Genomic DNA, 15,719 nt, shown 5'->3' with positions numbered 1-15,719 from the left:
ACTGAGGCTCGCCGCTACATATACAGCATAAGCGCACTATTTACTTTACATTTAATTTTCATTTGTTTACAAGTCACTTATTACGGTACTATTTTCAGTTGCCAACGCGTACTCAGAGCAAAATATTTTTTTAGTGAATTAATTAGGCGCAGGTCTCGCTCACTCTATACGCACATACAAAGAACAAAGAAAGACATAACTTTACTATAGTACATCACCAAACATGATCCTTATCTAACCCACCAAAAAAGCGAACGAACTGTTAAAACAGAACAATTTTCATACACGAATAAACTTATAAATTCTTATCATCAAAGACTTTTCCCAAAAAACATAAATAGGCTATTCTCATGAAGTAATAGCATTGTGTATTCGCAGCAGTAGCTCATCTGCGCCGCTCACCTCACAAGCCACGCCAACTTCAAGCCCAACAACACCAGGGGCGCTCGTATTCCATATACTCACGCATTTCTCCGCTTTCACAAGTTCAGGATTTTCCGCGTATGCATCACTGATATACACCATTTTCCGTCGATCTTTGTCTCGCAATTCAATGTCGATTGCGTGTTGTTGCTGTTGGTACATAATTCGAAAATGTTTAGCGCTCCTAGGAAGGAAGAATACTTCATCAGAGTCAATGATACTCGCGGCCTTTAAAATGGGTAACGTCGCATCTAGCAGAATAATTAAAGGCTTTAGTCCATCATTATCTAGCACATCTTGTAAAAAGTACTGAATCCGGCGATGGGGACTGCTTTTCTCTAGACTTAGCTTCATTTGAGCATCGCCAATAATCGAAATAACCATTGTCAATCCTGGAGCATACACGAAACTTGCACGACTAAGCGACACTTCTTGTACCTCAATAGAATACGACTGCAGTGTTTTGATGAAGTTGATCGCACCCTCGATACGGCCTAGGCGGTCAAGCATCTGATTTAGTACTTCGGAAGCTGGAGGAACACTAAACTTTAGACTGAACGTCCCGTTCGGAACATCAACCTCCACATCGGATGTATTCATCGATACAGACTTCAAGGCAGCCGCCTGCTCCATAGTTCCAGTGACAATCACGGTACTCTTTTCAGACGGAGACGTCCCTGCTATAAAGTCTAGCTTGACAGAGGACTTTACCCACAACAGGTTCGCCACAGACTTGAAATCAAATTTTAGAGAGGGAAACTCGAATTCAGACAGCTGCGACGACGAAGGATGTACCAGTTCGTAGGTGATCCCTCGCTCTTCAAGACACCAAGCAATGACACGAAACGTGATTTTTGCTGACGCTAATGACGCTAACGCCGTCATTTTCTGACGCGAGTATAATATATCCAATGCATTTTTATCAATTGCTTCACTAAATGCAATCCGCCATCCATTGTCAGCAGGTTGCAGTTGTGTCAACCAAAGCTTTATAGCGCTATCTGATACAGTGACAGCCACGAACCAAGCAGGCATCCAGTCTCGCTGTCGAATCGTGCTTAGTTGTCGTATTCCAGTTCCATACTGTTGTCGAATATCCTCAGCTCTTATATTTGAAACTTTAATGATTTCCCAATCTAATGATCGTGCAAAGTCTTCAATCTCTCGTTGAACGGAGAGATGTCGCAAGTTGCATAAAATCTGAGGAGCAAGATTTAAGTCTGTTTGTGCATTTAGCGTCTTTTCGGCAGACTGAATCAACCCGGTTGAGCCTTGCAAAATCATCCTTCCAGTTAGATGCTCAACAGTCAGAAAAGTTGTAAGACTAGGAGTCAATTCAATGCGAAGTTTTAGATCATCGACAGGAGTAATTAAAGTGGGAAGAGAGGAATAGATCTGTGAGGCTGTATATTCAATATAGATTGTCGACAAAAGCTGCTGAATGTGATAAATTAAGATCTGAGATAAAGCAGTTTGAGCTGATATATCGTTTTGATCAATAGAAAAAGTTTCGTGAGGAAAGTCGCGAGGGAGCCATCGTACACCAAGAAGTCGCGATTGTAAAATGCCAAACTCAGCAACGGATTTTCGGCCTGGTGGTTCCGCCCAGTAACTTATAGCGATAGCTTGTCTTTCTGGAAAATGATTTATTGAAAGTGTACCCGCCCAAATTCCATTGGCTAATTTTCCAAATTGATTATTCAATATCAAAAGCTTGTAAGACAGCGTCAAATTATCTAGATTGATATCCGTCAGCATTTCGAACAATGATAGGAAAGTTTTATGATAAAATTCAACCGTACGCAAATAATCATAAAGCCCTTTCAAGCCCTTAGTGGCCAAAATATCATTTCCAACTCTTTCCAAAGTGACTCGAATTGCAGGAGTCACCGTGGACTCAGGCTTGAATATATATCTGAAGTCAATCAAGAAAAATCTCGCGTTGGGTTCGTCGCTAGCAATACCGAGATCTACTTCAAATTCGCCCTCTACTGTGAATGTCGCTCGACCATTCGCAATTTTGTATTTTCGAAACTGAGCAGGTATCTCATCGCTAAATGATAATCGTAAAGACAATAGTACGTTGAGATCATGAAGTGCATCTAGAATTTGTCGTGGCGTCAAGGGTTTGGGAGGGATGAAGTTAAACTATTTGATGACAGTTAGCAGCCCAGACTTGTGATAGGCATATAGTTTAACGATCGTTCATACTGATGATAATCGGGGTTTGCCGAGCACGTAAACTTCAAGTGCTGTTGGTATATCTGGATTTCGCAACCTGCAGTTTCAGATTAGCGTTAGCTCTCCGATTCATATCGCAATATGCTACTAAATCAATCAGATCGCCAGCTTACCTAGCCCCTCCCAGACCCTGCTTCACCATCTGCAGTTGCATCACCACATTACTGAAGCAATTAGCCTGTCCATTCAACCATGCTACCACATCAATAACTGTCGAAATATCTTTTGCGTTTTTTGCCCACTGCCCAAGTACTAGTAGTTTTATGTATTGCTGCCTCGAATGAATTAAAAAAGTGAATAATTTGCGCTTCTTAGTCAAGTCATTTGACGCCGGCAAAGTCTCGAGGAGATTCACCAGATCCGTGAAAGTGCTCTCCACCAGCTTTGTTACTACGACCGACAACGGTATAAAATTCTCAGTAATATGCGGTATTGACGGCGGCTGCAGTAAAACAGCTTTCTGCTGAACAATTTGTTGACTGCTGGCATCACCTGCGTTAAGGCCACTCACACTCATCGTGGAATACGGCACACAACGCCTTGCCGAGGCGCCAGACTCGGATTAGCAAAGACGTGAACTGCAGCAGACGAAAAGAATAAGTATCGTTTCTATCCTATTATTCATAAAAAAAAAGAGAACCTGCGAAACAACAGCCGGTCTTTTAAGTATAGTCAAAATTTAGCGCGCTAGTCGGGGTAAAATCCTAGAGCTGGGCTCCGTGATCGTTCGAATTCTTTTGAGTGATTCAGCCTCACGAAGGTTAGGGTATTGGAACAGTTGGATTTTGAAGCAGTGTCAGTTTTCATGATGAACATGCATACATTGTTGTGTTTACATTGTATTACGTATAAAGACCACTTGTACTGGCTGTTGGTGTTAGCTACAGCTCTGACAGACACTGGGTCTTTAGGTATTCTGATATACAATGGCTGAGCTAACTGTCGAGCAACAGATCGACCAGCTCAATGAAGCCAAGAAACTAGTATCCCAGGATGCCTCATTTTATCCCCAAATCATTAAAGGAATACTTCCTATAGCGCAAAAGCCCGAGACTTCTTTGCGATTATGGAGTTCTGCCTTTCTAGCTGATGGGTTTTCTTCTGATGCAGTAAGTCAGACGGAGAAAGAGCAGCTGGCAATCTCTTGTCTGGACACAATTCAACTACTGGTTACAGATGACAATCTTCAAGTCCAGAAGCAATCGATCCCATGTGCAGCCTTAGTCTATCCATTAATTTTTAACTACGTGTATGTTGAATTGTTTACGGTCGTCCATATGATCTACAAACTTGGCTGACAATGGCACAAATTACAGGTGCGCCAATAAAACTGCCAATGAGATATGGCAGAAAATGCTGACGATCAAAAGTCGAGTAATTGAGTTATGGGATACAGGACAAATAGGTCTGCAATTAGCTTGCATCAAATTTGTCCAACGCCTTGTGGCTGCACAAACCCCGGGGACGAAGGATCCTCGTGTACGTTTGATCCAACTTGTTTGGTTTGGCTTTTTTTTCTAACTATTGCTCTTGCAGATGATTGATGCTGTAGACGTCTCTCTTACTTCAGTACCGCTTAATCATCCTCGGCTATCGATAAGCAAGCTAGAAGCCGAAGCTCACGCCTATTTAGACCGCCTTCTAGACGTTTTCTACTCTGATGATATGTTAGTCCATCTACTTAGTTTTTCGCGAACAGCTATTCTAACAGAGACATTAGAAACGAGTCAATTTTTAGTGCTACCTTATATGCTCTGGGAATTATTCTCAAGACCCGGTCTACTACAGTGAACAAAATTCTGGCTCTTATTTTATCATTTGATCCATTGGCCGCCAAATTCTCCACCACGAACCCCACCAGACTGAAGCTCGAACTGAGATGTATAGAGAAAAATTTGAGAATTCTATTAGGAAATGCTTCAAAGTGAGTAAATTGAAGTTTTCTGTGTGCGAAATTATCTCATTAATTATATTAGGGTGCCCTCCATTGCCGGTCAATACGGTCCTGCAATACATTCGTATCTTGATCAATTAACTCAAGTCAGGGATATATCTTCAGAGGAGATATCTCGTAAACTTTCACACGAATCTAGCTCTTCCAAACGGCAACGAACAGACTCGCCCACCTCTTCTACAGAAAACGGTGTTATCTCTTACGCTAGTTTGTACGCTCTAGTCGATACAAAGATACCTCTGCGAAATTTTGATGTGAAATCACTTCCGCTTGATGTCGTGACTGAGATTGCACTTACTGGAATGGCGAAAAATAGTCCGCAAACTATTGAGTTAGCCTCGCGAGCAGTCCAAACTCGATACAGTAAACTTTATCCAGCGCCCGATATCATTAAGATTGAGGATGACGGTACCCTTGAGAAACTATTTGTGCCCCCGAAGCCTGCCACGCTACCGGTGATCGATTCTCCGTATGCTGACGATGACGATGACAATTATGAGCCAGACGATTATGAGCCACCAGATGTTGTCAGGTCTCCACCATTCTCGCCTAATCCGCCATCTCAGCCTACACCAACCACGCATACGTCTATGAAATACGAGGCACAAGAAGACGAAGATGATGACGATTATAACCCCGAAGCGCTGATTGATCAATTTCAACCAGTGTTGGCCAACAAGTCAGCCAACACACAGCAAGATGACGAATATCTGAATGAATTTCGCGACTACTCACCCGAGGCGGACGCCTTGGCCCTTGCGACTCGAGAACCAATGACTGATGAAGAGCGACTGGCGACATTTCAAGAATGCATTGAACGTCTGTTTGTCGCAGGCGAGGACATTGAGAGATCGATATTTGAAATTGATGGATTGGCAAAAGGTGCAAAAGATATACAAGAACTGAATAGTGTTGGGCTTCGAGGAGATGTCTGGGTAGTACTATTGGCACGATTGAGCACAAGAGGTATAACCGCTCTACAGACGAGCAACATGACTGAAAGCCAAATTCAACAGGTTAGCGAGACAATGGCACAATTTATAAGAGAGAAACTATTTGCCTATGTTACTGCCAATTTTCGCGAGCGAGTAGAGGTTGCAATCATGTGGTTGAGTGAAGAATGGTATAATGAAAAAATGAAGGCGCGGAAAGCTTTGGAGAGCGAGCCAAATACAGAAGGGCATCAATCGGTCACAGAAGGATCAGCATACATGACATGGACATCAAAAATCATTGACAGCGTCATTCCTTTTCTGGATGTTAAAGATAAAGTGTTTTTAAGATTTCTCTCTGATCTGCCTGAACTTACAAACAATATGCTTTACAAGTTACGGATTCTGCTAAGCGATCCTGATCGTCAGAAATTAGGACGTTTTGCTCTGCAGTATGTTGCTTTTTTATTTTTGTGAGGTCTAATTTAACGACGTCTTTCATAGGTACTTGGGAAAGCTGAGGCCTCCTGTGCGTGATTATTGCAGCGAGATGTTAGAATCAATTGACCAGGAGAATAAAATTGAACCTGCTTAGTCGACTGGTTGAATTTATGTCAAAGAAGTTATTTATGAGTGGACATGTATAGTGATAAGGTTTTGATGATGTATTATAGAAATTGAAATTACGGTCAGAATATTTTACAGCTGTCCATACACTATATTTTACACTCGAGGCGGGAACCGTTCTCTCAAAGTTTTTCCGCAATAAATGAATCCAATCGCCATAACGGTGCACAAAAACAAAGCCAAAAAACCCAGCAATGAACATCCCCAACCATGTCCTAAATTATCAAATAGAACAGGAGCTACAAGCGGGAAAAATGCACCAGCAGTCATTCTGAAGCAGTTGCCAGCCGCTGTAGCACTTGCTGCTAGTCCAAATGGTCCGTATGATTCAATGAAATATGTCTGTACAGGAATCATGCTAGCTACCATACCAAAACCAAGAGGAATCATTGAAGCGACGACGGCGAACCAGAATATGTGATACTCAACGGCCCAGCCGTACCAAAACATAGATGCAGGGATTAAGATACAAGAAAGCAAAAGTGGACGCAGACGAAACTCAGGTTCGCGTTTACCATTGTTCTTTTTGGTAAGATAGTCTGCTAACCTGTCGTTTGTGTTTCCTACTGTTAAAATTCCGAGTAGCTGCCCAACTCCCATACCCAGATAGCAAAGACCGGTGATTCCGGGACTGAAACCGTAGATCTCGCTATACACCGTAGGAATGGAAGTCAGAAAGATGTATAGAAATGAAAAGGCAATCGCTGTATACAGCCCAAGAAATGTAACGCTAGGACAAGTAGCGAGTAACAATAATGGTCTAGAAATTCCAATCCAGAAAACTTGCCTGGGAGTACGCTTATTGTCGACGTCTAATTTCGAAATTAAGTCTGGTCGATCCATTTCTTTCCGTAATCTCTTTGCCTTCTTATGCAAAAGAACAGCTGCATTTGTTTCCTCGGCAAATAAAACAAATAAAACAGTTACAACGATTCCCAATATTAACAGTAGCCGGAAAGACCACCGCCATCCAACCTTTTCAGACATAAATCCGCCGATAATCGGACCAAGATTTGGCCCCATCAGAGGACCGAGGGCAAATAATGATGAGACTCCTAATAATTATACCAATTTTAGTATTATATTCGCTTTGCCATCAAGGAAAATTTGATACGTACGGCCAATCTTTTCCTTCTGAAACATATCAGAAATAGATCCTCCACCAACAACCATACCAGCCGATCCAAAGAATCCTCCCAGAAATCGACATGCCAATAAAGCATTGCTATTCTGACTCAAGGAGCATCCAAGATTAAACAAGCTGAAGAGAAAATTTGAACCTACTAAGACGACTTTGCGGCCATACAACTCGCTGAGAGGCGCGTGAAGCATCATTGGACCCCATCCGAAGCCAAAGATGTAGATCGAGATGAAAAGGGTCTGCCGAACGGAGTCGGTTTCGTGAAATTGTTGAATAACATCAGCTATACCGGGAGCAAGAATAGTGGAAGTCATAGGCAGCATAAAGCAGGATATAATTATCAGCGTCATCACGTTCCACTTGCGCCGGGTAGTCCAATTCTTCGGATTTTGCGGATCGTCAAGACTTTCCCAGCCAACATGGCCCTTTTCAAGATCCATTAAAACAGGAGGTGGGCCTCCTCCTTTTGGCTGCTCATTATGCTTCTCTTGTTTCCCTTCATATTCTTGAGTAGGCGAGGTTATTTCAGTACTCTTATCGTCTTCTGCTTGCTCATGCGAGGAGCCTGGATTGGCCTCCAAGTCACGGTCAACGTGATATGTCTGGCTGGATGTCATGATACGCCTGCAATATCTCTGGTACTATAAATTAATGCTGCTAAGATCGCAAGCAAACCAGAGCAAGTGGGTGGCGGGGAGTACATGGTTGACACTATGGGATATAAGAATGGGACGGACTTGCTCGCCTGAACCCTCCACCTTCGTCACTTGAGCCGCTGCCGTTTCTTAAGTCCGCGAAATCGCAAATACACCGCACTCGCCCAGCTCGTCAACCTCAACTACGACACCATCCAGATCCGCTTTCTAAGGCAGTTAGTCTCGGCGCTATCGTTTTGCTGCTGTTATGCTTCGGAGCGGACTTGAACGTTTGAATTAGAGGTCTTGGTCTGCCTTAAAACCCTAGGGCTAATCATATCGGATTTAGGCCTTAGCATTTGCAGTATAGTCCGCTACGCAACCCTACAAGGGATTAATCAAGCAGTTGCTATCCTCGTGGTCTACACTCTATTCATCATAAATTATATATTAAACGCAGCTAGAAATTTTGCCAAACTCCTTCAAATACACACAATCGCATTCTTCATAGCTTGAACATATCTCTCAGGTTCTCATTTCTCTTCTTGAGCGGGCTTATTGTCTTCCCAGCTGTCAGCCGTTGTGACGTAAGAGCAGTAACTTTCGACATGCCACCGCTAATCACCTTGGTTCGTTTCTGAGTAGCTGTCTCGGCTTCCTCCTGAGACTCGTCAAAAAGCGTAGTTGGCCTAGTGCTTCCTAATTTCCGCTTCTTTTTCTTCTGTGCTGCAATGCTTGGGTTACTCAGCTCTTCAGCTACCAGAGCTGCCAGACTGGCGGTTGTCGCTCGTTCAGTCTGCTTATCTGCCACAGTCGAATCACTAGCCTTAGTTGATTCAACAACTATTCCAGTATCGGGCAGCTTGTCACTAGCACTTACTGCAACCTCAGAAGATTTCTCTTGGCCCTCATTCGTTGGCTTGAGAATTTTGGCGCCTATAACTCGTCGTTTAACCTTTTTGTCCGCTTCCTGTCGGCCCTTAGTCAGATTGGGACTTGCGGAGTTAACATCAAGAGGACTGAGAGGAGCAGTAGAAGCCTGTCTCGCCAAAAAAGGTGTCATTGAGAATGTAGACTTTTCGACAGCCTTCCCGCGTGCGTTGGCTTGATTTCCACGCTTTTGTTGAGCAACACGTTCAGGTTCTGGTGTAAATAACAATGCAGTGGCCGGGCGAGCTTCAACTGTCACTGCCTTGCTACCTCTCTTTGCCGCTGTAGTCGAGTTTGTTTTGATTTTATTCTGTAGAGCGTCCAATTTCTTTTGAGTGGCGGAAAGTTGGGTCCTTAATTTTTCCGTTTCCTTTTCTGCTTTCTCTGCAACCGATTTTTGAACGGCCAGTTGAACTTTGAACACGTCCATTTCTTCCTTATGCTTCTTCTCAATTTTCCCAAGCTCGCTATTATCTGCCACATCAGCGCCGACATTACGAGCAGAGTCTTTCTTAGTCATTTGCTGCTGCATTTCAAGGTTCCTACATTTAGATTCCAGTTCTCTAATCCGAGACCTCAACTCCGAATTCCGCTCGTTCAAATTATCTTCTGTTGACTTAGCAGTGGCCATCACCTGATGCAGCTTTTCCCCTAAAGCAGCCTTGTCTTTAGTGGATTTTGATTTTTCTTTGGCATTTGCTGTCTCGTTCGTATTCTTCATTTCATACTTATACTTGTTGAACTCGCTCTCAATTCTCAGCTTCTCTTCAAGCAGTTCCTTATATTTATATTTCTGCTCAAGCAAAACATTCTGAGTTTCTTGAGCTTTTTCCATTCCCATCTCTATTTCATTTGAATCTTCAAGAAGTTTGTTAGATAAGTCTTGCGCTCGTTGAGTAGCCGCCAATAATTTCTTCTCCGTCTGCTCTAATCTCACAAATGTCTCAGTATTACGCAATGTCAGATTCCGGGCCTCAGTTTTGGATTCTTGGAGATCCTGTGAAATTTGCGAAATAGTCTGCTGCATCTTTGATGTCGTTGACTGGAGCTCTTTCTTGATATTTCTGATCTGGAGCTTCAACATCACATTCGCATCCTCCGCAGAGACTTTGCCTTGCTGGAGACATAAGGCTTGTATCTCTCTATTCCTGAGCTTACTTTCTGAATCACGCAGTAAGGTGGTATTCACAGAGTCGGCATGCTCTATATAGCGTCTCAGGCAGTCCTTCGTAGCTGTCAGTATCAAATCGGAAACGTAAGTGCATTGCAATATGGAGCTCACATACATTACTTAGTTCAGCCAAATCCATCGTAAGCTTCGTATGCCGTATACTCAAAAGTGGCTCTGGTGTTATGGATTATGCCGAGTATTAATACAGCAGTATAACTCCACGCATGCTCTATTTGTTTTTGTTTTGCTCAAAATAGGTCCGGGTAACTTCGGCGTCGTCAGGTCAACCAAGAAAAATAACCCTTAACCCAGAGAGCTATACTTTAATCACGTGATAGGATTTAGCTTTGGATGGATACGCGCAGGTACGTGTTCATATTGCACTGATTGTTTAACACCTCGTAACTTGCGACAATCAATTGCGGAGGAACCATTTTAGAAACAGCTCAAAATGAGGATTTTCCAGCCCTTTTTGAGTCTGCTGCTTGTATTTGTCGGATGCGCTTATGCGGCGGTAGCAGCCAAAGACTCCACGTTTATGAATCAATTGCTAAAGTCGAGCTCGATTAAGCCAGGGTTGATCCGACTCAACGACCGAAATTTCAACGATGTGATTTCTGCTCCGAGAGATTATGCTGTTGTGGTTTTACTGACGGCAGAGGCGCCTTCAATGGGATGCCAGCTTTGCCGACAATTTGCTCCAGATTATCATCTTGTTGCACAATCTTGGAACAAGGAGCATCCTAAGAGCGGAGATGGCCTTTATTTTACTGTTTTAGATTTCAAAGATGGTCAGCGTACATTTCAGAGTTTGGGTTTGAAGACAGCACCAAACCTATGGGTGTATGGTCCTACCGAAGGAGAAAATGCCGGTCCTGCTAACCCTTATGTCTTTGAGATTCAAGGAGTGTAAGTTTTCAATCATCTACACGATGCACTATAATGGCTAACTTTCTCATTTCATAGTCCTGATATGCCTGGTTCTATTTCTCGGTATATTGAATCGCATCTTCCCGGCATCAAAATTACGATTCACAAACCCAAAGATTACAGCCTGATTGGCATGCTAGCTAGCGGCTTGATTATTATAGCTGGTAGCTTTCGCTACGTGTACCCATTTGTCAAACCTCTCATTGAATCTCGCACAATTTGGGCAGGTCTCTCTCTTGTTGCCATTCTCATGTTCACTTCTGGACACATGTTCAACAACATTCGTCACACCCCGTATGTTGCCGGAAACAGAGAAGGCGGAGTCAGCTACATCGCACCAGGATTTCAGCAGCAATACGGATTCGAGACACAAATTGTTGCCGTCCTCTACGCTTTTTTGGCATTCGGAGCTATTTCGTTGGCTATTAAGGCACCGAGAATTAATGACAGCACAAAACAGTTAATATCAGTCGGAACCTGGGTGACAATTATATGGTGTCTGTTCAGTGTGCTGATGTTCATTTTCCGGATGAAGAATCGTGGTTATCCGCTGTCTATTCCTCCCATGACAAAGTGATATAGTTAAAGACTATAGAACAGGAAAGCCGATATGCTATGTAACATAAGACATACTAAATACAGGTAGATAGATGATTTAAAGTACTGTATGATTACAAATGTAGGATAACCAACTTAAAAAATAAAATCTAATGTACACGACACACTTCCATAAAGACACCGATCCAATCCCAAAAAAAAAACCTCGCCTGCGAATTCCTGCTTTGGGGGACACCGCCACAAAAAGAGCAATACAAGTGATTTTATTGATACTAATGACCAATATTTTGCCTACTCGGTAATCGGCTCCGGCCGTTCGTCGTCTATCTCATCCTGTAGCATAACATCAAAGAGTCTGTACATGGGCCCGCTGGGTTCTACAACACTATGCGGCACTAATTCTAGAACAAGGGCCATATCTTCGGCGGTGATGATATTCTCGTCCTCAAATCGTTGGCGTTTCCTTTTCTTGCCTGTTACTCCATTCGTAACGGGTTCTGCCTCTTTATCATCTTTGACTTGTGATACAACACCATTGGGTTCATTGGCTCCAGAAGCGATAGCTAGCTGTTGAGGACCGGCTAGTTGAGCACTTTGCTGGGGTGGTATCAGTGAAACAAAGGGCACGTCAGACATTTTCTTATGCTTCGTTGGACGAACCCGGTCAAAGATTTGCTGCAGGAAATCACGCAAATGGTACTCCAATCCTGCCAAAATAATGTCGGGCACTTCATCCGATATTCCGTCCAGAAGTCCGTGTTCGTAAGCGATACCAAGAAGTCGAGTGCGTAATATATCTGCATCTGGCAACTCAAAGGTCTCTGAGGACAACGGCAAATGGTAGTTCTGAATGATATCTTGCGATATACCTGTATTGTATCCCGAGTTAAAAAAAAATTGTTATTTTACTTACGAATGCTAGTAAACTTACTTGTCTTTGATTTGTCCTTATCATTTATGACAGGAACAGTAGGCATTCTCGCTTGCCGCGTAAGTATGATTGTAGAAGGAATGGGACCTTTCTTTCCAGATTCCTAAAGGTTATACTGCTGTTAATATCGGAATAATTTTGCAGCTGCTAATTCGACAACCTACTCTAGTGATGGCTTTTATTCTCCTCCGCTCTCTAGGTGTAAATCCCATAATTTCCGATTTAAGCCTGGCCAACACCGGATCACCAGACAAACGAGACCTCAATGGCGCGTCTTTTCTCCGAGTATTCCAAGCCGGAAGCCCGTTAGTAGAAGGTGGTGGATCACGAAGTGAGTTTGCAAGATTCGCAAGCAAAAACTGATTATGCATTCGCACCATACTTTTCTCCAGAATTTGCGATAAGTCCTCCTCTAATTCAGTCCTTGTCAACTTCCCGGTCAAAAAATTAGTGATAACTTCCCGATATCGCGCCCATTTGTCGCCCAAAACGCGTCGAAAATCATTCATTAGTGCCTCTACTTCAATGCGGCGTGCCGGTCGCTGGGGTTTCGACGGTGTGGTATTTGCGGGACCACTCGTTGGCGTCGCCGATGCTCCACTGTTACTTATCGACGCATAATGCTGAATTCCGTTGCTTCTTTTCGAGTTTGGCTGTGGCGATGCGCGAGCTGAAGATTGCGCGCTCATTGTTGGTGCCATATTTGATATTGACGGAGTCCGCGAGACTGGCTGTGCCAGCATTTCGCAAATTCTAATGGTATCGGAAACTATTGAATAATTGCTATGATTCGCAAAGAGCGTGAAGATTGTAAAGGATAATATGAATAAATTGCAAAGATATGTAGTTGTGGGATATTGGGAGAGAACGAAGGAATGATGTTCGATTATCCTTTCACGAACAGTATTGAGATTCTAAGTAAAAAGATTGACTTGCACCAGTTCACTTTGATCTGAGCACAAAAGCGTATCTATCCGAATTAGATTCAATAGTGCATATTTGCTTATAATCACTTGATACACGGAAAATAGTATTATCAGAAACGAACCAGGATGAAGGTTGAGCCTCACAAGCATCAAGGACTTGTACATAATACAATTTCACGTTTATGCCGTAAATCGTTGTTATCCGATATAGTTACCGCGAGCTCGTTGCATACTAATATATGCCGACATTCAACTACTGAGCTCTTCTATTCACACAATCAGCCTGCATTTGGCGAATAAGATATAAAATTGTACTATTTCCAAGAAAAAATTCTGCAAGTGATTTCTGATCAGATTTTCTAAAGCGGAAGATAGATATATGTATACAATTAAGTATAGTTAATGCATTTCTATACTACACCCTTAAATTACAAGCTTCATAAAAGCATTCTAGCCTATTACAAAATCAGCTCGGACTCATTTCTAATCAACAATCCATGATCATTCAAAAAATCTTTAACATCAGAGACTTTATACTCGCCACGATGAAACATTCCTGCACCCAAAGCGGCATCAGTCGTAGTCTTCTCGAAAACCTCCAAGAAATGGCCAGGGTTTCCTGCGCCCGAAGAAGCAATTACTGGAATAGATATCGAATGTTTGACATCATGAATTAGCTCCAAATCAAAACCGGAGTTTGATCCGTCTTTGTCAATGCAATTGAGTAAGATTTCGCCGGCTCCCATCTTCTCCATGGCAGTAACCAACTGAACAACATCCATATCGCGAGTCTCGCGACCTCCTTTGATGGTACACTGATACCAGGCGTATTCCTCTCTATTTGGACCGGGTGTCGCGGTTTTGACGGTGTGATGAGTTGTAGCTGACGGAGATGATACGTAAACTCGTTTCGGATCAACCGAAATGACAACAGCTTGCGCACCGTAAGCCCTCGAAATGGTCTCTATTGCAGTCTGGCCAGTCAATTTTTCGCCAGAGGCATAAAACTCCTCCGCGGCGAGTACAGCATCACTTCCAATCGAAACCTTATCAGCTCCAGATCGAAAATACGTGGAGGCCACTTCCAAAGCGCTGATCTTGGTTCCGTCAGGATCGACAATATCGCGGATACCACCGCCAATGGTTAACGGCACAAACACAGTCTCACTGGTTTTCCGAAGAATCTCAAGCATAGGAGTATCGACTAATGGGCAATTCCTAAATGATGTAATGTTTAAGAATGTGACCTCATCCGCTCCATCCAAATAATATCGTTCCGCCATTTCAACTGGCTTTCCGAGATTCCGAACCTTGCCACCGGTCTCTGCCGTTGCACTCTTCTCCCGAACATCATATTGATCACCCTTAGTAACAACCAGATCACCGTCGTCATTTGTTCGCACGTCGAGACAAGCAATAACACGTTTAGTTAAACCAGGAGTGAATTTCGCGTTCGCAGACGCGAAAATTGCAGCTTCTGAAATAACATCACCATCTAGAAACGCACGCAAAACTCGCAGTCCAGCAACTCCGCTCTTCTCTGGGTGGAATTGTGTCGCGAAAACGTTATCTTTGCACACGGCCCCGACAAATTCCTCGCCGTTGTAGTTTCCTGTAGCAACAGTCCATCCCGATTTGATGACCGAATCGACACCTGCACGGTATGAATGAACGTAATAGTACTTACTACTAGGCCTTAAACCATATAATCCTTGCTTCTCGCCAACGACCGCGGCGCTATTCCAGCCAATGTGAGGAACAGACTTGCTAGTATCATCAAATTTCTCAAGATCAGCAGGAATAATTCCAAGACCTTCAACACCGGGAGACTCAGTAGAACCTCTGAATAGTGCTTGAAGGCCGACACATATTCCCATTATTCGGCGTCCAGAGGCAATGTATGCTTTTAAAGGCTCCACAAATCCACGGTCGCGAAGGTTGCTCACAACATGTCCAAAATTTCCAACTCCAGGGAAAAGTAAAATCTGATACTAGAATTAGCATCCACTTGACTGGATAATCACTAAACATTGCTCGAACCTCGGCTTCATCTAGACCTTCTTCAGGAGTCTTAATCCATTTCACCTCATATCCAAGTTTCGTAACGGCGTTATACAGCGACCGCAAGTTTCCACTCTCGAGATCGAGGACGTGGACTATTTTTACAGTCATATTTGTACAGCAAGGATCACACAACTCAATTGTGTACAATCCAACAAATTTTGTAAGAAGTTGGAGCTGTAGAAATAGAGATGTATAAATTTCCAAGTGAGTAGAAAGTTTGAAATTTGAGTGAGTCACGAGTTTTTTAATAGGGTAT

At 43.1% G+C, this 15,719-nt stretch overlaps 7 protein-coding genes across 7 annotated transcripts; 2 read left to right on the top strand and 5 right to left on the bottom strand.

Moving 5' to 3' along the window:
- Positions 1-60: 60 nt before the first annotated feature.
- Positions 61-3,358, bottom strand: V2V93DRAFT_373269 (mediator complex subunit MED14-domain-containing protein). The gene is made up of 4 exons (XM_066910933.1): positions 2,778-3,358; positions 2,635-2,701; positions 2,226-2,571; positions 61-2,159 (listed from the first exon to the last, which is right to left on the bottom strand). Exons 1-4 carry the CDS (start codon positions 3,179-3,181, stop codon positions 349-351), a joined length of 2,628 nt encoding a protein of 875 aa, XP_066764491.1. The 5' UTR covers positions 3,182-3,358; the 3' UTR covers positions 61-348.
- Positions 3,359-3,454: 96 nt separating this feature from the next.
- V2V93DRAFT_373264 (uncharacterized protein) lies at positions 3,455-6,330 on the top strand. Its single transcript, XM_066910932.1, has 6 exons — positions 3,455-3,913; positions 3,981-4,143; positions 4,201-4,331; positions 4,385-4,588; positions 4,641-6,002; positions 6,055-6,330. The coding sequence occupies exons 1-6, from the start codon at positions 3,591-3,593 to the stop codon at positions 6,143-6,145; spliced, it is 2,274 nt and encodes a 757-aa protein (XP_066764490.1). The 5' UTR covers positions 3,455-3,590; the 3' UTR covers positions 6,146-6,330.
- On the bottom strand, positions 6,212-8,427 carry V2V93DRAFT_337828 (major facilitator superfamily domain-containing protein). Its single transcript, XM_066907754.1, has 2 exons — positions 7,296-8,427; positions 6,212-7,232 (listed from the first exon to the last, which is right to left on the bottom strand). The coding sequence occupies exons 1-2, from the start codon at positions 7,933-7,935 to the stop codon at positions 6,274-6,276; spliced, it is 1,599 nt and encodes a 532-aa protein (XP_066764489.1). The 5' UTR covers positions 7,936-8,427; the 3' UTR covers positions 6,212-6,273.
- On the bottom strand, positions 8,386-10,256 carry V2V93DRAFT_373261 (uncharacterized protein). Its single transcript, XM_066910931.1, has 2 exons — positions 10,170-10,256; positions 8,386-10,108 (listed from the first exon to the last, which is right to left on the bottom strand). The coding sequence occupies exons 1-2, from the start codon at positions 10,191-10,193 to the stop codon at positions 8,459-8,461; spliced, it is 1,674 nt and encodes a 557-aa protein (XP_066764488.1). The 5' UTR covers positions 10,194-10,256; the 3' UTR covers positions 8,386-8,458.
- Positions 10,257-10,592: 336 nt separating this feature from the next.
- Positions 10,593-11,561, top strand: V2V93DRAFT_326843 (uncharacterized protein; the record flags this gene model as incomplete). Its single annotated transcript, XM_066907539.1, has 2 exons — positions 10,593-10,963; positions 11,021-11,561. 2 exons carry the CDS (start codon positions 10,593-10,595, stop codon positions 11,559-11,561), a joined length of 912 nt encoding a protein of 303 aa, XP_066764487.1.
- Positions 11,562-11,577: 16 nt separating this feature from the next.
- Positions 11,578-13,532, bottom strand: V2V93DRAFT_348838 (transcriptional regulator of RNA polII, SAGA, subunit-domain-containing protein). The gene is made up of 3 exons (XM_066907934.1): positions 12,638-13,532; positions 12,474-12,576; positions 11,578-12,411 (listed from the first exon to the last, which is right to left on the bottom strand). The coding sequence occupies exons 1-3, from the start codon at positions 13,214-13,216 to the stop codon at positions 11,834-11,836; spliced, it is 1,260 nt and encodes a 419-aa protein (XP_066764486.1). The 5' UTR covers positions 13,217-13,532; the 3' UTR covers positions 11,578-11,833.
- V2V93DRAFT_373257 (uncharacterized protein) lies at positions 13,533-15,670 on the bottom strand. The gene is made up of 2 exons (XM_066910930.1): positions 15,440-15,670; positions 13,533-15,384 (listed from the first exon to the last, which is right to left on the bottom strand). Exons 1-2 carry the CDS (start codon positions 15,569-15,571, stop codon positions 13,858-13,860), a joined length of 1,659 nt encoding a protein of 552 aa, XP_066764485.1. The 5' UTR covers positions 15,572-15,670; the 3' UTR covers positions 13,533-13,857.
- Between the last annotated feature and the right edge of the window lie 49 nt (positions 15,671-15,719).

The sequence above is a fragment of the Kockiozyma suomiensis genome (genome assembly GCF_038497685.1).
Source record: "Kockiozyma suomiensis strain NRRL Y-17356 unplaced genomic scaffold V2V93scaffold_11, whole genome shotgun sequence".
In the NCBI taxonomy this organism is placed as follows: domain Eukaryota; kingdom Fungi; phylum Ascomycota; class Lipomycetes; order Lipomycetales; family Lipomycetaceae; genus Kockiozyma; species Kockiozyma suomiensis.
This window is presented reverse-complemented; position numbering and strand designations above follow the sequence as displayed.